The sequence below is a fragment of the Erinaceus europaeus genome, chromosome 4 (assembly GCF_950295315.1).
Source record: "Erinaceus europaeus chromosome 4, mEriEur2.1, whole genome shotgun sequence".
Taxonomy (NCBI): domain Eukaryota; kingdom Metazoa; phylum Chordata; class Mammalia; order Eulipotyphla; family Erinaceidae; genus Erinaceus; species Erinaceus europaeus.
Genome location: NC_080165.1, coordinates 31,931,429 through 31,950,160, shown reverse-complemented (window position 1 = coordinate 31,950,160; position 18,732 = coordinate 31,931,429). Strand labels below are relative to the sequence as shown.

Here is an 18,732-nt window from a genome sequence, read left to right as displayed (position 1 = left end):
AAGACCCCCCTGGAAACTATCACCTCATGGGAGACTTAAATGACAGCTGCCCTAGTGAACTATGGTGCATTCTCAGAGGGAATGGATGATTGTTTCCTAGATCTAGAGAAGATTAAAAATGGTTCTTTATTTACTCCTTTAAAGTTCTGGAACATTCCCAAGATGCATGTAGAAGCGTTTTTCCCTTGATTTGTCCTTACTTCCCCTGTATTCTTGCTCTGGCTTGAGTTTAATTCTCAGAGAATGAATTCACTGGCCAGCTAGGCTGTCCTTGATGAACCTTGCCTCCTCTGTAAGTCAACCCTCTGCTGGAAAATGGTTTCATTTTGTTTTCTTTTTTTCTCTGTACTTAGGAATTACCAGTAACAAATGATACCAGGGAAGTCAAGAGGTCAGATGTTTTCAGGCTTCCAAGTTTGGATCATGAAGCACACTAGTGTAGAAGTTTAAATATTCATGAATTTTTGAAAACAAAAATGTCTATGTTTCCCTCTTGTTAGTGGCCAGCCCCTCCAGTCTTCCTTGATCTTGTTTGGTAATTCTATATGGAGGAAACTAGGATTGAGCAATTTGCTTGCAATTTCCAACCTTTGAAACTCTAGCTTTTTCTCCTGGCTTTGGAAATGGAGTTAAAAGTTTAGCAACTCATCTCTCCTCTCTTTAAAGTATTCAAGTGTATGCAAAATATAGATCTTAAATGATTTTGGGGAGCTGTCGCCTTGATATTAGTAAATTTGCATCTCTGGGTTGCTAGCACTTTGCCCTGATATGTCTTTGGAGTGTTGCTACAACCGGAAATGCCAATGTCATGGTATGCAACTGTGCCCACCACCACCTTCACCACCATCACCCTACCTCCATGGAATCCTGCCCAGGAAAGATGGGGCAAAGTTTCATCTGCCAGGCTTCAATCAGTGTTTTTATTTTATTAGTGATCAGTAAACAAGATTATAAAATTATAGAGGTGTAGGTCTATAATACATCCACCACTAAACTTCTGTATCCCATCCCATCCCTTCCCCTCCCCTCCACTCCCCTCCCCTGCCACCCTATCCCACCCCACCCCACCCCACCCCATCCCACCCCATTTCATCCCATCCCATCCCATTCCATCCCATCCCATCCCATCCCATCCCAGATGCTTTACATTGGTTTGTTCTAGCCCTCCCCCGCCAAGAGAATTGGACGAGTCCAGTTAATTTCGCGTGCCTGCTTGGCCCCGCCCCAAGGAACCCCGAGAGAGGGTTCCTGAGTCCGAGAGTTTCAGGGTTACAGAGTAAGAGAGAGTTCCAGTGTGCCAGAGTTTCAGAGAGTTCCCGAGTACCAGAGTTCGAGAGTTCCTGAGTTCCAGAGTAGAGTTCCAGAGTTCCAGAGTTGGAGAGTTCCTGAGTTCAAGAGTAAGAGAGAGTGTTTGTGCCGCCGCAAAGAGACAGTGGAGTTCTGTTTGGTGATTAGTTTGTCTTAGTTTGTGAATCGTTGCTCCTGAATAAAGAAATACAGCTTCCCTGCCCAGCCGTTGTCTCCGCGTCTCTGTTACCCGCCCGTGAAGCTAGACCTGCCCGGCAAGAGCCTACAAATTTTAACAACAACATCCACCACTAAACTTCTGTATCCCATCCCATCCCTTCCCCTCCCCTCCACTCCCCTCCCCTGCCACCCTATCCCATCCCACCCCACCCCACCCCACCCCACCCCACCCCACCCCACCCCACCCCACCCCACCCCACCCCACCCCACCCCACCCCACCTCATCCCATCTCATCCCATCCCATCCCATCCCATCCCATCCCATCCCATCCCATCCCATCCCATCCCATCCCATCCCATCCCATCCCATCCCATCCCATCCCATCCCATCCCATCCCATCCCATCCCATCCCATCCCAGATGACTTCCATAGTTCTCATTAAGCCTTAGAGACACAGATTGGCTACTTTTTTTTTTTTTTGTAAGTCCATGCATTTCAGTTATCTACATTCTACAAAGTCATGAGATCTCCTGGTCTTTCACTTCCTTACTGACTTCACTAAATACAATCACCTCTAGTTCCAGTGTTTTTCATACCTTCTCTGGCTTTGCCTCTTATTAGCCTGCTTAAATTGTTTGTTCGTGCACTCACTTGTTGAGGAAACATTCACTTGAGTACTTACCACTCACGGGAGACCCAACCAGATTTGGATGAAAAAAAGAAACAGTCATGTTCACCAATCCGGTGCAGGCAGCAGAGCAGTCCCAGATGAGAAGTCCTTGTGCATAGTCAGCTCACAGGTATACGTCACTCAGCTATCACAGTATCTAAGGTTTCTTCTTAATGTAGTCGTTAGCATTTGAAAATTGGGTTGTTTCCCATGAAACCTGGATGCTGGCATTTGGGGACACAGGCTGCATCTCTGTGTTCCCACCTCTTCCAGTATATAACCTTGGGGCTGGGTCTGAAGACGCATCAATCTCAGTCCTTGAAGGGATCAGGGATGGTGGTGGCACACCCGGTTGGACACACACATTACCATGTGCAAAGACTGGGGTCAAGCCTTTGGTTCCCACCTGGGGTGTGTGGGTGGAGGGAAAGCTTTACCAGTAGTGAAGTGGTAAAACAGTGCTGCAGGCATCTCTCTTTCTCTTCATCTCTACCTCTCCTTCCATTCTTTCTTTCTTTTTCTCTATTTTGTATTTTTTTTTAAATGAAAGAGTTACAGAGAGACCCAGAGAGAAAGACCAGAGCATTGCTTAGCTGTGGTTTATGGTGGTGCTGGGGATTGAACCTGGGACCTCAAGGCCTCAGGCATGGAAGTCTTTTTGCAGAACCATTATACTGTCTCCCCAGCCCCTTCCCTCTTCCTTCTCAATGTCTGTCCATGTTGTGGAATAATAGTAATAATAATAATCCTTGAAGTTCTTATCTTCTGGTACTTTGGGTTCAGATAGCCTCCGATCTCTACTTAGAACCATATGAAATTTTTAATCTGAAGAGTCATATGAGCAACTTTGCACCTTGAAGAAGAGATGAGAAAGCCTTTAGAAGGACAAATTTGGAAGTAGGGCAATGCTAGGAGACTGTTGCAGTACATCAGAGAGGAAGTGCTAAGAAGCTGAGCACAAGTACTCCAGTTCTAAGAAAAGCAAGAAAAATAAAGTACTGAAGAGTAACAGTAGATGTTAAATGTGGAACTAGTGGAACCCAGAGGAGGAAGAGGTCTCCTGTCTGGAGATATTTCACTGGTTCTGAGCATCATTTAGGTTTCAGCCTGCAGACTGGGTAGGATTTGGATAGTCTGTGACTTGTCTTAAGCCCTGTTCTGCTCAGCTCATTTGCATTTGTGTGTTTTGATCTGGGCTGAAAGGTCCATATGAGGGTTGATGGTTGTAAGCAACAGAATCTAAATGCTACATTTTTTTTTTTTTTTTTTGGTTCCATGTGTCAGGTGACCCAGAAGCTTTCTGAACCAGAATCAATCTGCCTTGCCAGGAGTAAATGTAAAACTGGTCTGGCAAGAGCATTTCTGGGACCACCCCAAGCTGCTGCTTCTGTAATCAAGTGGTACTGGCTCTACCAGCAGCAGCTTGGTCTCTGTCACAAGAGAGGATGCTCCAGACTCTCTTTGGAGTCTAATGTGGAGCATCTTTGGAGGTCTGCTGCCTTTTGTTCACAAATTCTTATCATAGCTGCCATGACAAGTGAAAGTGGATAGCTCTTGTTCACTGATTTTGTAGAAAAACTGGGCTCTGCTTCTCACCAGGGCTCTAAAAGGTGTCTTGTGAGGACATGGGGAATATTCCCCCAAAGCTAGGAGAGTACTCAAGAAATCTGGAAATTGATTTTAGTGTGTGTTCAGGGGATGAGAGAACTCCAAACAATGGGGATTCCTACTTTATATAGAGAGAATAATAATGGGAGCCAAGGAAGGTGTCATTGCAAACTGGGACCAATACAGACACACTGAGAAATTGGGATGGCCTGGCTTGGCTCTGGGGATTGGAGAGACTGGGGGGGGGGGGGGGAGGTTCTTAAGAGGCAGGAAGCCATGTTGAACTTTTCAGTCGAATTTACTACCTTGACTTTCATTTTTCTTGAGCAAGGCTTTGCCACTAGACATTTTGGTCTAGAAAATGACCAAGTGAGAGTGTGACTTTAGGAATTTAGTTAATGGGACAGAGATAAACATGCAGTGGCTGCTGCTGCAGCTCATGTTTGAGCTGAGGTTCTGGACTGGGGTCAAGAAACGTGAGCTGTGACGTGACTCAGCTGGGGCGGGGAGGGTGGATGATAGTATCAGAGGACAGGAGAGATTAATAATTGGCTGTGGAGAGAGAATGGTCTGGTCTATGTAGTCCACTAGGAAGTGGAAGCTGCATAGGAATTGAGTTCCAAATGGTGAAGTGGCATCATCAAATTGTAGGTCAAGAGCAGTAGAACACAGAGGTGAGCTAATCTCACGTCTTTGTTTTATTTTACTTAAAAACTGTCATACGGCCAGTCTTGATAACAGACTTCTAGTGGTGGGTACAATGATGTGACAGGTAGAGCCTGGCTGCCCGCATCTGCTTTGCAAGATCATGGCTGGTTCCTCACCACCATTGTCCACTCATGTATGTCTCCTCCCTGAGAGGCTGACCTTCTTTCTTAGGTGACTGTTCCCCTGCCTGCCCCAATCCCCTGGCCCCATCCTCTTGGAGTATGGGTGCCTTGAAGCCCACAGCCTCCTGGAGTCCTTGGGGGGAATCTGGAGCATTTGAGTCACTTCCTAACTTCCAGAACACTGGCAGGACTGTGTCTTTCTCAGTCATACCTATGCCCTGAGTGCTCAGCACTATGGTGCCCGTGTATATAGCAAGAGCTCACCCCTGGACATTTTTTCTGGCTTTGGACAAAAGAACGTGCTCACGTTGTAATCCATTGTAACCATCAGCTATTTGAATTTGGAGTCATTTGAGACCATTGTTGTCAGAGAAAAATATACTCTGATATTTATTAAAAATGACAAGCAAGACCATCTATTCAATTCTTTTGCAATTGGGAAAGACCTCATTTATTGCAAATGAAAGATTGAACTCAACTTCCAAATATAACTGGGCAAGTGGGGATTCACAGATGACAAACAGAGTGAGAGAACTGAAGAAAAATTACTAAGAACTTGAGCAGCAATCAAGACTAAAAGAAGAGGATTTCTAGAATGGAGAGATTCTGGTAAACTGGCCTTGCAGGATTCTCTGCTAAAACCATGAGGCCAACAACAAGACCTCATTGGGACCTCAAAGCATCATTATTAAACTGGGCTCAAGAAGAGAGTCTTTGTCACTATCAACCAGAAAATCCAAGTGATGGGTAATGCCCATGTATATATATTATTCCATCCTAGTAAAGTTAGGAGACACCTCAGCGAATGGAAGATTCCATGTGAAAATGTTTTCTCTAAGCCAGATCTGCCAGAGTACATCAATTTGATCCATTTCCAAGATGAACTTGCATTGTTCTGAGGTTTAAGACAGGAAAGATGAAGTATCAACTCCACCCTTCCTCCCAAGAGAATCCTGGGGACTGATTGTATTTCAGTCAATGCTTGACTGCATTTAAAATGGTGATTGTATTTCAAACACTCTGGAGTATTTTAGCTCCTTTGCAACAGATGCTGGCGCTTTCCTCAAGATGTTATTGCACGGAAGTTGGGGTGGCTCACCCAGTTAAACACATACATCACCATACGCAAGGACCCAAGTTTGAGGCCCCTCATTCCCGCCTGCAGAAGCTATGAAGAAGTGCTATAGATATTTTTCTCTTCTCCCTACCGCCTCCCTTCCTCTCAATTTCTCTGTCTCTATAAAAAAAAAAAAAGATGGAACTACACATGATCCTAGGTGCAGAGCTAATCCGTCTGCTTGGCTGTTGTGTGTGACTTCAGTCACAGATAAAACTGACTTCTCAGTCACATGGGATGTCCTCTAAGCTCTTTTAGTTTCTCTGAATATTGAGTCAGCCGACAGAGCATCCTACTAACCAGTTTGTGAGTTTTTCCTGTTCTAGATAATCATTGGTAGCACCTCCTTTCACTCTCAGGAGACAACTGTGACTCTTCAGATGCCAGACCTGGGACTGTGTCCCAGCAGGCTACCCAGATGTCACCAAAGCAGATTTCTCTGCAGTGACCCACCAGTATGCCATGGTTTTTCACAAGGAAGATACGTGATGAATCCCAGGACCATCAGTACATGCTGTTTTCTTAGTAGGAGTGCATCCACATAGGGAGCAGAGTGCAGAGGGAGCTGAGAGGAATCCAGAGTGCTGATGCTTACTATAGGACATTGTCAGGGCTCCAGGATCTGCAGCGAAATGTTATGGGGACCAGCACAGCACAGTGTATGCACTTAGAAATCACCTCTGGGGGTGTCTCTTCCAGAACAGTGTCTATATTTACATTTCTACATGGCCACACAAAGGACTAGAAGGGCAGAAGGTAGCTTCATTTGTGTGTGTGTGTTTGTGTGTGTGTGTGTGTGTGTGTGTGTGTGTGTGTGTGTGTGTAAAATAAGGGTAGAGGGTTGCTTGTGAGGAATTCCATCATAAATTCTCATTGCAGACCACTCTGTGTAGATGCTTTGCCAGAGATATGAATTTCTGACATAGTCTGGTGATTCCAAAAGGATTTCTGGTTTTAGAACCATTGCCTTAGGAAAAGTACATATGTTAGAGTAAATGTGTAGTCATATGAACATAGATGTACAGATAGTTCATCTTATAAACTCTCTAATGAATGGTAATCATGGCCAGTCCCAGGCCAGCTGAGGGGACAAGTCTTAACCTAATAGTGTCCTGTTGAATTAATTAATACAACGGGAACACAGTGAACCGTGGATACTAACCTAGGGGATCCACCTCAGATCCATGACTCAAGGCATGAGTCAGAACTGGGATCTGAAGTTTGAGAGAGAGAGAGAGAGAGAGAGAGAGAGAGAGAGTGTAGAAGAGGAGAAGGAGGAGGAAGAGGAGGAGGAGGAGGAGGAGGAGGAGGAGGAGGAGGAGGAGGAGGAGGAGGAGGATAGGATTATGGCTTCCAGAATGGGCAAAAACCTCTGACAATGGTCTTCTGGAACTATGAGAAAAAGACACATGTGTGGGAGTTCAGTGAGAAAAAGGGGGTAGGATGGGGAATTATAGGAAGGAGAATGGTGAAGAAATACCAGAGGAGCTTAGGTTTTGGACTGGACTTTTAAAACATTGGCATGCTCTTGGGGGCTTGATGTGAGGGAGGACACAAGGAATTCATGAGGACCCGTGGAGGAGTGGTGTCTTTAAAGTTCCTTGAGTTGACAAACAACAACATGATTCTAGTCATAGGCCATGTAAGCAGACTTCCAAGTGACCATGGGTAGACTTGAGCCCTGGAGCATGGGCTGCCTGCTGTCCACCTGGGTGTGCGCTGGGTTCTGGGCAGGGTGTGGAAGGTGACTGGGCAGGGTTGTGTTCTCAGTGCTCAGGTGAGGGCCCCACCTCTGGACTGGAAACTCCATCAATTTCCAGGCTATCAGGCTCATTCATATCTGTATGTCTCTTCTAGATCCTGCCTGGCCTGTACATTGGCAACTTCAAAGGTGAGCTTCTCTTTATTTCTATTACGTATAATGTGGCAAGATAGACATCATATAAATCATTCCAACTTGATCATTCTAAAAGTTCAGTGGCATTAAATATGTTATAATTGTTGTATGACCACCACTACCATCCATCTCCAGAACTTTTTCCACTTCCTAAACTGAAATACTCCCTACCTCCCTCTTCCCTTTTGTTTGTTTATTTGTTTTAATTGTCACCAGGGTTATTGTTGGGATTCAGTGCTGGCACTATAAATCCATAGCTCCCCGTAGCCATTTCCCTTTGTATTTATTTGATAGGACAAAAAAAAAAAATTTAAAGAGGAAGGGAAATGGAGAGGAAAAGAGAGACAGCTGTGAACCTGCTTCACCACTCGTGAAGTTTCCTCCCTGCGGGTGAGGAGTGGGGGCTTGAACCCAAGTCCTTGAGTGTGTGGTAATGTGTGTACTCAACCAAGTGTGGTATTGCCTGGCCCCCAGTGCTCTTCTTTTACCCCTCTGAGACTACATTTGACTTTGTGTCTCAGTGAAGCCAGATACTTTAGTCTTCATCTGACTGGAGTCCGTGTGTTTGTCCTTCTATAAATGATTTATTTCACTTCATGTTCCCGAGGTTCGAGGTTCTTCCACATTGTTGTAAGTATGAGAATCTCCTTCCTTTTTCAGATTAAATTGTATTTTATTGAATACATGTACCATATTTTCTTTATCTCTTTATCTTATGGGCATTTGGGTTGCAGTCATCAAAGTGATTTTACTTTCTGTGTGCATTATTTATTATTGTTTTGATATATCTATTTAAAAAATATTTATGTATGTATTATGAGACAGAGATAATGAGGAGAGACATCACAGCATGGCTTAGCTCTGACATAAGGTGAAGCTAGGGACTGAATCTGTAGCCTCTGGGACCTCAGATATGAAAAAATTAGTACTCTAATGGGCTGACCTGTCTCCAAATCCTGAGCTCAGTTGTTTTTTATTATTTTTTTGTTTTTTTGATTTAAAGATGAGTGTTATGCTTCTCTTGTTTTCTCTTGAGTTAAGGTATGAACATGGTTTATACAAAACCTGGTTTGAAAGGGGCTGCCATCTTTTCCCAATCTGCTTGCTGTGTTCTGATCTTTGTGACTCAACCTCTCAGCCAAAGCTAACAGATAGATGTGGGGACATACTTGCAGGTTCAAAATCAGCACAGATCTTCATTTTTAACGGTGTATTTGTTGGATCTCTATTACTAAAATGAGATGAATAAGTACAGGGGCTGGGTGATGGAATACCTGGAAGAACATACAGATAAACTATAATCCACAAGGACCCAGGTTCAAACCTCTGGTCCCCACCTGTAGGGGGACAGCTTTATGAGTGGTGAAGCAGTGCTGCAGGTGTCTCTCTCTCCCTCTATCTTTCCCACCCCTCACAATTTCTCTGTCTCTATCCAATAAATAAATAAGTAAGCACATAAATAAATATTTCAACTATGCAACCTATAAATCATCTTCTGTCACTTTTGCTTTCTAGTGATTATCAGTAGATGTTTCAGAAATCAATGTAAAAAAGACCACCTGTGGAAAATTGAGAATCGTTTTTATTTCTGAGAGAGTATTGTGGAGTTTTTGTTGATTTTTCTCTCTACACCTCACTGTAACTGATTCCATATGTATTGTCATTTTGTGGTTTAATTCAAAATGCTCTTTCTTAGGACCTAGTGGGGATTGTATTGTTATGTGGAAAACTGAGAAATATTTTGTATGTACAAGCTATTGTATTTACTGTCAAATGTAAAACATCAATCCCCCAATAAAGGGAAAAAACAGAAAAGAAAAAAATACTCTGTCTTCCAGAGGAGAGTGGAAACTCATGGAGCAAAATTCCTGTCTTTTGATAGTTTCCATGGAAGGAATCAGTGTTCTCAAGCCAAATGACTTTGACACTGGCTCATTAGCACTGGAGACAGGGTACACGAACAGTAATTGACCTCAGAAAGTTGCCGAAACAAGCCTGATCTTGTTGGGTTGGCCAGAGTAATCCTGCCGTTGCCATCTGGGGCTCCTCCTTCCCTAAGCAAGCCAACACTTATTCCCATCTGTTTTCTAGTTGTTGCTTATATTTGCACATTTAGGCTCACAACGATTGCAAAAATAATCCATTCTTCCCGACTTTTCTACATCATATTTATTTCTTCTCCCCCCTCACAGGCTCCAGTTGCTGGCAGTTGGCCTCAAAGAATTGAGCACAGGGAGCTGACAGCTGCTAATTGCTACTAGAACATGTTAAAAATAGTACTGGGGTTCCTAAATTAGTAAGCTTCACGGTGCTGAAAAAGCAGCGAGTGTACATTTGTGGTAGTTAGTCAAGAGCTAGTGGATATATTAAGGAGTAAATACCTCTAGGGGTTATTTACTGAGTTATTAACTACTTTCAGTGGGAGGTGGAACATCTTGAGAGCAGAGTTTAGAATAAATTCTTAGAAGTAGAATCACTAGGCCAATGTGTTTGCAAATTAAAGGTTCTAATGAGTATCAATACTTGTAATACATCTGCCAATAGCTTATGAACATTTCAGCCTGACTTACAGATTTCACATTCTTTTTGAAGGATGCATAGGCTCAACTTTAAGGACATTTTTTAAAGCTATTTAATTTTTTAAAAATTTTAATTATTTTATTTGATAAAACAGAGAGAAATTTAGCGGGAAGGGTAGAGAGTGAGAGACAGAGAGAGACCTTCAGCCCTGCTTCACCACTTGTAAGGTTCTTCCCCCTGTAGGTGGGGACCGGGGGCTTGATCCAAGGTACTTTCACACTGTGTTCATTTAACTAGGTGTACTACCACCTGGCCCCTTTAAAACTCTTTTTAATGCTAAAAGCCATATCTGTTTTCTTTTAAAATATTTATTTATTGATTAGAAAGATAGGAGAGAAAGAACCAGACATCACTCTGGCACATGTGCTGCTGGAGGGGGGGGCGCTGAATTCAGGACCTCATGCCTAAGAGTCCAACACTTTATCCATTGCACCACCTCCCAGGCCACTAAAAAACAAGTTTATTTATTTATTTATTATTGGATAGAGACAGAGAGAAACTGAGAAGGGAGGGGAGCTAGAGGGAGAAAAAGACAGAAAGACACCTGCAGCTCTACTTCACCACTTGGGAAGCTTCCTCCCTGCTTGTGGGGACCAGGGGCTTGAACCTGGGTCCTTGTGCACTATAATTGTACATTTAACCAGGTGTGCCACTGCCTGGTCCCTTTGCCATGACTGTTTTCTTTCTTTCCTTTTTTAAAAAAATATTTATTTATTCCCTTTTGTTGCCCTTGTTGTTTTATTGTTGTAGTTATTGTTGTTATTAATGTCATCGTTGTTGGATAGGACAGAGAGAAATGGAGAGAGGAGGGGAAGACAGAGAGGGGAAGAGAAAGACAGACACCTGCAGACCTGCTTTACTGCCTGTGAAGCGACTCCCCTACAGGTGGGGAGCCAGGGACTCGAACCAGGATTCTTACGTCGGTCCTTGTGCTTCGCACCATTTGCACTTAACCTGCTGCGCTACCGCCCGACTCCTGCTATGCCTGTTTTCTGACAGTGATATAGGAAGCCCTCACAGCTCCTTGTCTCTTGCTTTGTGGTTTTGCCTACTGAAAAGTTCCTCTCCTGGCTCAGAGGGTTGTTTGTTATCCAGTTATTCTGACATGAATGTGCTGTCAGGTTTTACCTACTCATTAACTAACCAGACATTTATTTGACATTTACCAGGTGTCAGGTTTACCTACAAAAAGTAAGAGAGAACAGAAGGAGTGGAGGGAGGAAGGGAGGGAAGGGGGAAGGGAGGGAGGGAGGAAGGAAGGATTGAGATTGCAGTGAATTCACAAAAAGGCTAGAAAGGAGTATTCCATCTCTTCTACTGCCTGAGAAGAGAATAAGTCTTTCATTCTTTCCAGTTTGTTTTGTGGGACCGTGAATGTGTGGGTACTGTTGGGAGCCTGTGGAGGAGGTGAGTCCTGCTCTTCATGGTTCAGAGCCAGGGGGAATATGTACAGGCCAGGGAGTGTCCTGCAGAGTGGGTTAGCCTGCCTCTGGTTACCACACATCCCACAAACCAGCACAATTGTGCCCTCAGACAGGTCTCACTTCTGTACCCTCTATGTCCGGGAAATGGGAACCACACACCTACCCCAGGCTGTTGTGGGAAAGAGGCTCATGAACTCCCCACGTTATCTCAGGTGCGAGAGATGCTGCTCAACCCAGTCAGATGTTGCTCACCTTGGAAGTCCCTTGGACGTTCAGGGCGACAGACACTCACGATTTCCGGAAAGTGAATCTAGCTCTTATCTGTGCTTTGTTCTTCTTGTTTTTAGTTATTTGTTTGTCAAGGCAGAGAGAAATTGAGAGAAGTAGGGCAGATAGAGAGAGAGAGAGAAAGAGACATTGCTTCAGTGCTTGTGAAGCTTCACATCTGTTAGTACAAATGGGGACTGGGGGCTTGAACCCTGGTCCTTGTGCATAGTAATGTGTGTGCTCAGCCGGCTGTGCCGTTGCCCCGCCTCTGGTATATGTGCTTTAGCATAAGGTCTTATTCAGTCATTTTCTTTTCTTTCTAAATCACAGGTAATATGTGCCTAATGTAACACAACACCAAGATAGAAATGTATAAAATAAACTTAATGGAGAACATTTCTGTCTTTCTGAAAAATCTTTATTGGTTTTGAAAAATGTTTTTTTTAAATTTATTTTGATTAATTAATTAATGGGATGTAGCCAGAAATCAAGAGGGGAGGGGGAGTAGAGAGGGAGAGAGACAGATACCTGCAACCCTGCTTTACCACTCATAAAGCTTTCTCCCCTGCAGGTGGGGACTGGGGGCTCGAACCCAGGTCTTTGCACATTGTAACATGTGCACTCAACCAGATGCGCCACCACCGGCCCCAATCTTTATTGTTTTTTAGAGTATAGATTGACATTGCTACCCACACCTTGGTTCCAGTAGCCTTAGAGTCCTTGAATGATATTTTTTCTCCCTCCCTCTTCCTCTCCCTCCCTTCCTTTCATCTATTCATCCTTACCTCTTTTCTTTCTCCCTTCCATTGAGATCCTTTATACATCACTGTATAACTTCCTTTTTTTCTTTTTCTTTGTGACTTTGCAATGAATCATAAATGACTTTTCCAACACTTGGTACTATTTTTTTCTTTTCTATCAGAGGAGACCAAACAGACCAAGCTTCTAGAGCCCGGTCTTTGATGAAAGCCTCTCGGTTGAGGTGCCCTAGCTGGCAGCTGACTCTGCCCAGAGTCAGATAGGAAGAGCAACTCCTCCCTAGACCAAGGGGAGGGGGGAGGTAGGGGTGGGGAACACAGGGCTTCCTCCCAACTTGGCACTTGCAAAAGCGGATGTCAGCTGGTAGAGGAAGCACTTATTGTTTAAAGATGTCACACAAATCTAGAAAAGTGGGAAGCAAGCTAGGGTCCTCTGTGTTAGCTGGTGATATATGGGGAGTCACATTCCAGGTCTCAGAACTTTTGTTCTGTGTCAGGGAGTCAAATTTGTTTCCAAGTGATAGTTCAATAGTTGTCTAAATGAGACCAAGTCTGAATCAATAGGTATTGGTGACTTCTTGAAGTTATAGTTTGGAATACTTGCTTAGACGTTCTAGAGTTATAATTAGTTGCTAGTAGGCTCAATCTTTAAGTGGATACATATCCAACCTAGACTGGTGGTTAGAATGGGGTGTTTTCTACCTGTTCACATCTTTTGAAAATGTTTTTAATGACAGGGAGAGCAAGGGAAAGAGAGATGAGGAGAGGGAGAAAAAAGAAAGAGAGAGAAAGAGAGCAGAGCTAAAGAGAGAAAGTGAAAGAGGAGGGGGGAGAAAGAAGAAGGGAGAGAGAGAGAAAGAAAGGAGAGAAAGAAAGAGAGAAATAGAGGTGAGAGAGAAGAGAGAGAGAGACAGAGAGAGTCAGAGAGAGACTAGAGCACTGCTAAGTTCTGGCTTATGGTGGTGCTGGAGAATTGACCTGAGACCTTGGAGCCTCAGGCATGACAGTCTTTTTTTTTTTTTTTTTTTTTTTTAAGAAAGGATTAATTAACAAAACCATAGGGTAGGAGGGGTACAACTCCACACAATTCCCACCGCCCAATCTCCATATCCCACCCCCTCCCCCCTTGGAGCCTCAGGCATGACAGTCTTTTGCAGAACCATATGCTGTCTCCCACCCCCCACCCCCACCCCTGTTCCCTTTAAATCCTGACTCTGACATTTATTGATGCCACTCTAGGACAGGCTTTTCTGCAAAAGTGAGCAAGTGGTAAAAATCACTTCAATAGTTGTTGGAAGGACCAAACAGTATAGAATGCTTAATCTTGCATCTGGTGTATAGTAAATGTTGCCATTGCTATCATCAGCATTGCTATCACCAGATCCAGTCCAAAGGCTGTGGTAGAGACCTCAATCTTTGTCACTTCTGAATGTGATACTTGAATCGCAGTTCTTTCTCCATCATCTAATGTTGGTCACTCATTCCTCCAGCCCCCAGTTAGAAGACCTCCTCTATCTTTGCTCAGTAGTTTGAGTTGGGAAGGTTAGTTGCAAAACAGATTATAACCTCGTACTCACCACTCAGTGGATTTTCAATTTTGGAGGCAAAGTTTATTTGGCAAATGGCTCAGATACAATTTGGAGTTCAGGGTCAGAGCAGAGGGAAATGGATTGCTTTAAAACCGAGCCCTTCTTTCTTCCTCTCCCTCCCTCCCTTGTCCTGAGTGAACATTCTCTTGAGTCCCTGTATCCTTACAACTGCTTCTCTGAGTATTGGGGAAGCATTGCAGAAGATCTCATGCCAAATGTCCAACTGTTTAGAGCATATCAGCCTCAAAAAGTGGTTCGTTTTTCTAAGAACTATGGTGGTTATCTTTGGGAGGTAGAAGGGTGGGAATATAGACAGACCTTTGGTGGTGGGTGTGATATGGAGCTATACATTGTAACCATACAGTCTTGTAACATACTATTAGTAATAACAACAACAACAACAAAAAACAACTAATTCATCTTTTCACCAGCAAAATGAGCTTGCTTGGAAACAACTAAAAGGTAATTTGAGATGTACAGTTGTAGGGTCAGATATACACAGTATTTATTAATTTTTTTAACGGAATCTCAAACCAACTTATGTAGACTTTCAAGAGGTTGTTGTCATCAAAGAGTTCACTGGAGGAAAATGGAAATTTGATGTATGGCAGCTGTTCATTTGTTGACTGACCTTTTATTTCCGGGAAAAAAGGAGCCTTTTATCTAACGCAGAGGGAGCAGCAGCACTTCTTGTGGGAGATACATGGATTGTTGGATGGCATAGTTTGCTGATTTCACTGTGGACCTCATTTAAATTTAGGTTTCTATATTTTAATTTTCAAAAGAGCTTACATTGACGATGTTGATTTTGAATTTGGAACCTACTGTAGATTCTAACCTATCATCTTCTCACTGGTTTTAATTAATACTGATGGGCTACACTTGTGATTACAAGTGACTGGAAGAGACTGGCTTAGTAATGGCATTAAAATTCCCCCAGGAAGGGGAGGGGCAATATCAACACCAGGTCAAGGTGCCTGGAGACCCGTGTAGACACTCCTATCCATAGCACACATGACCTCCTGGAGTCCTTTAACCCAGTGCAGTGTTGAATTCTGTAGGTATGGAATGGGCCTGGGAGTCTGCCTTTTTAGTATTCTCCTAGGTGATACCATTTTTGCTTCTTGGCGGACTCTAGTTTGAGCTGCAAAGGACTAAGCTCTGCTTCTGTGATTTAGTATGAAACTTCTATCCTTTGCCAGCTGGTCTTACAGGATTTTTGTTTTGAAATTTTTTTTCTTTATTGGGGATTAATGGTTTACAGTCAACAGTAAAATACAGTAGTTTGTACATGCATAACATTTCTCAGTTTTCCATATAACAAGTCAGTCCCCACTAAGTCTTCCTCTGCCATCATGTTCCAGGACCTGAAACATCCCCCCTACCCCCAGTCTTTTACTTTGGTGCAATACACTCAACACAGTCTAAGTCCTGCTTTGTATTTTCTTATTTTTCAACTTTTTTTTAATTAATGATTTAATAATGACCAACAAGATTGTAGGATAAGAGGGGTACAGTGCCATACAATTCCCACCACCACCACTAGAGTGCCATATCCCATCCCCTCCATTGGAAGGTTCCCTAATCTTTATTTTATTTTATTTATAAAAAGAAAGCACTGACAAAATCATAGGATAAGAGGGATATAACTCCATGCGATTCCCACCACCAGAACTCTGTATCCCATTCCCTCCCTTGATAGCTTTCCTATTCCTTTGTCCCTCTGGGAGTATGGACCCAAAGTCATTACGGGATGCAGAAGGTGGAAGGTCTGGCTTCTGTAATTGCTTCCCCGATGAACATGGGCATGGCAGGTCGATCTCTTTCCCTAGTGGGGCGGGGTTCTGGGGAATTGGAGTTCCAGGACACATTGGTGGGGTTATCTGTCCAGGGAAGTCGGGTTGGCATCATGGTAGCATCTGGAAACTGGAGGCTGAAAAGAGAGTTAACGTAGTTTCATCTGTAGGAAATTTAACTTATGGGCAGAAAATGTTGTTTTTTTACTTTTCCCTAGTAAATGTAGATATTATAAAATCCAGTCTTACCTGTTTCTGGACCCATCTCTGTTTTTAATATCTGGTTAGAAACCTCTGAAAGATTTTTATATCTCCTATAGGAAGGGCATCTCTTATGCAATTTTAATTTAGATTATAAATCACTAAGAGGCCATTTAAAATATATTTAAACATTTTAGTATTATTTTATGTTTCATGCACAAGAGAATCCAAAGTATCTACAACTATACCAATCACAAAATAAATCCACAGATTATTTTCCTTTAAATAGATAGCATTTGTAATTACAATATTTATTACATTTCAAGTTTTTGATGCTCACTTTGTCTCAGGATGTGTCAACTACAGACTTAGCTATCTGAAAAATATATTAACAGACATAAAATTAAATCCCAGGATCTGTAGTATTCTAGATCTAGCTACTCAAAATGAGTAGCTCATAATATGCAAGTCATTGTGTGTGTGTGTGTGTTTAATCTGGCTAAACTTTAGGAGGAATTAACTTGCAGAGAATCTTGAAATGTCCATCCTCTTTCTTCTGTAACAGATGCCAGAGATGCAGAGCAATTGAGCAAGAACAAGGTGACACATATATTGTCTGTCCACGATAGTGCCAGGCCTATGTTGGAGGTAAGAGAGAGCCGTGCTTATGTGTTTTCATGTTTGTTCAGGGAATGCATAGGGATTTATCACTCAAAGGTGCCATGTTCTGTCTGACTCCAGGCTGTTCTTGTGATTCCTGGCCATGTCAACTTTGTCCTCAGTCTGTATTTATGTCTATGCCTTCTCAGAGGTCTGATGGAAGGGTGTGTTATTTTTCTGATTATACTCCTGCTGTATTGCTAATTTGTTTTCTTGGCTAATTGCCCAAAAACAAACTGATGCTGTAGTTCCCCCTGGATTTTAAGGACATCTAAAACCCATTTTCATTCCTTTCAAAATTATCTCCGGTTTTACAATCCAGGATTCGGGTGCTCATTTCCTGACACCCCCCCCCCATTATAAACTTAATTGTCTATTTACAGTTAAGAATAAAAGATTAGGGGAAAATAGCTGACATTTTATCTTCCCAGATAAATTGGGCATTTTCCAGGACTTCTCTGCTCCAGATATCATGAGGGTAGATGCTGTTGTTTACTTTAGGTTTTCAAGTAAACAGGGTGTGGCCTGGCTGTACACTAATTCCAAAAACATCTTTAATTTTACCCTGTTGGGCGGTTTGAGCTGTTGGGCCAGGACTAAGATCTATTTCTGTTTGTTAGCCTTGAAAGAGCCCAAGTTAACCCCCTTTTTAGAAAAAAAAAAAAAACCTTGTGGTTGTGTTTTGTTATTTAGGGTGGGGTATTGGAGAGGGAGGGGTGAATTGTTCAACCTGTTTTCATTTAAAACATATTATACAAGAGTAGGTCAGGTGTTTTTGATTTAAAATTTAGCCTTTATTTTCCCTAGCTATTAGCTGTTAGTACTGACAGATTTCAGTTAGTGTAAAACAAATGAGAACAGGGAATAATAGTTTAGTTAAATGTTATAGTATTAAAGAGCTTGAGGTGGTGAACAAATTCACTTCTCCATATCTGCGAATTCAAACTTCCTTTTGTTGTTTTAGCTTGTAGTCTTTTTTTTTTCTCCTATTGATAAGTGGCATATGAACTTATTGAAAACAACAACAATAATAACACATCATTTGGAGAAGCCTAACAATGTCTTTACAATAGCTGTCCTATTTTGTATCTATTAACAGTTGTTTGAATTTAAAATATAGCTACACTATGGGCAAGATGATAAATTAAACTGCACACTGGCCATGATTGACTTCCTCTTAAATCACAAGATGAGGCTTGAGGTTTCCTTTATTTTAATAAATTACATAGATGTCCTTTCCAGCCTCACTCTTGAGGCCTGCCTTGCTACCTCTACCTTACCCTCATTTAATGGGACTCGCAACTGTATGAACATGACTCTTAAGGCTATTTACATTGGAACTTCTTTCTAGATGCAGGGTCTTTGAGTGTTAGAAATGAAAGAGCTCTGGCCTGTATCCATTCTCCCCACTTTACCCATTAGAGAGAAGAGCAGGTGGGGATATAACCCTCTAGAAAGAAACCACTGCTTGTGTAAAACCCTCAGAGTTGTGGGCAAACTGTGTTTCCTTCCATCAATTCTATTCTATATTTTCTTTTTTTTTTTATTCCATATTTCTCTTAGTCTCTGAGGAAGAAATCTGCTTTGAATGAAGAAAAAGAACTTCTGTGCCTTTTCTTCACAGGAATGACTTTTATTTGGTGACATCCTGTTGCATCTTTTGGGTTCTATTATTAGCACAGCTTGATAACAAGTATGTTCCTGTGATTTCAGACTTATGAAGGCTTAGACCTCAGCACAGTGCTGATCCTATGTATTTTCTATCTGTTTAATTTCACCTATAATTCATGCATACATTCTTAGATGATCAAAACAATATTCTTTTCAATTGTCCAAGTGGAAGAAAACTGAGGTTTTAAAGTTATTT

The 18,732-nt window shown here is 42.4% G+C and overlaps 1 protein-coding gene across 7 annotated transcripts in view; it reads left to right on the top strand.

The window, feature by feature from the left end:
* DUSP22 (dual specificity phosphatase 22) overlaps positions 1–18,732 on the top strand; it is a 69,460-nt gene that overhangs the window by 9,061 nt on the left and 41,667 nt on the right. For 3 of the 7 annotated variants that reach the window (XM_007531357.3, XM_016191806.2, XM_007531356.3), the window contains exons 2-3: positions 7,551–7,584; positions 16,771–16,853. In XM_007531357.3, the coding sequence (XP_007531419.1) occupies positions 7,551–7,584; positions 16,771–16,853 (117 nt within the window). Of the gene's footprint in view, positions 1–7,548; positions 7,585–16,770; positions 16,854–18,732 lie in introns of those variants that run through there. The other 4 variants (XM_060189166.1, XM_060189163.1, XM_060189164.1 and 1 more) reach the window with 2 other exon arrangements.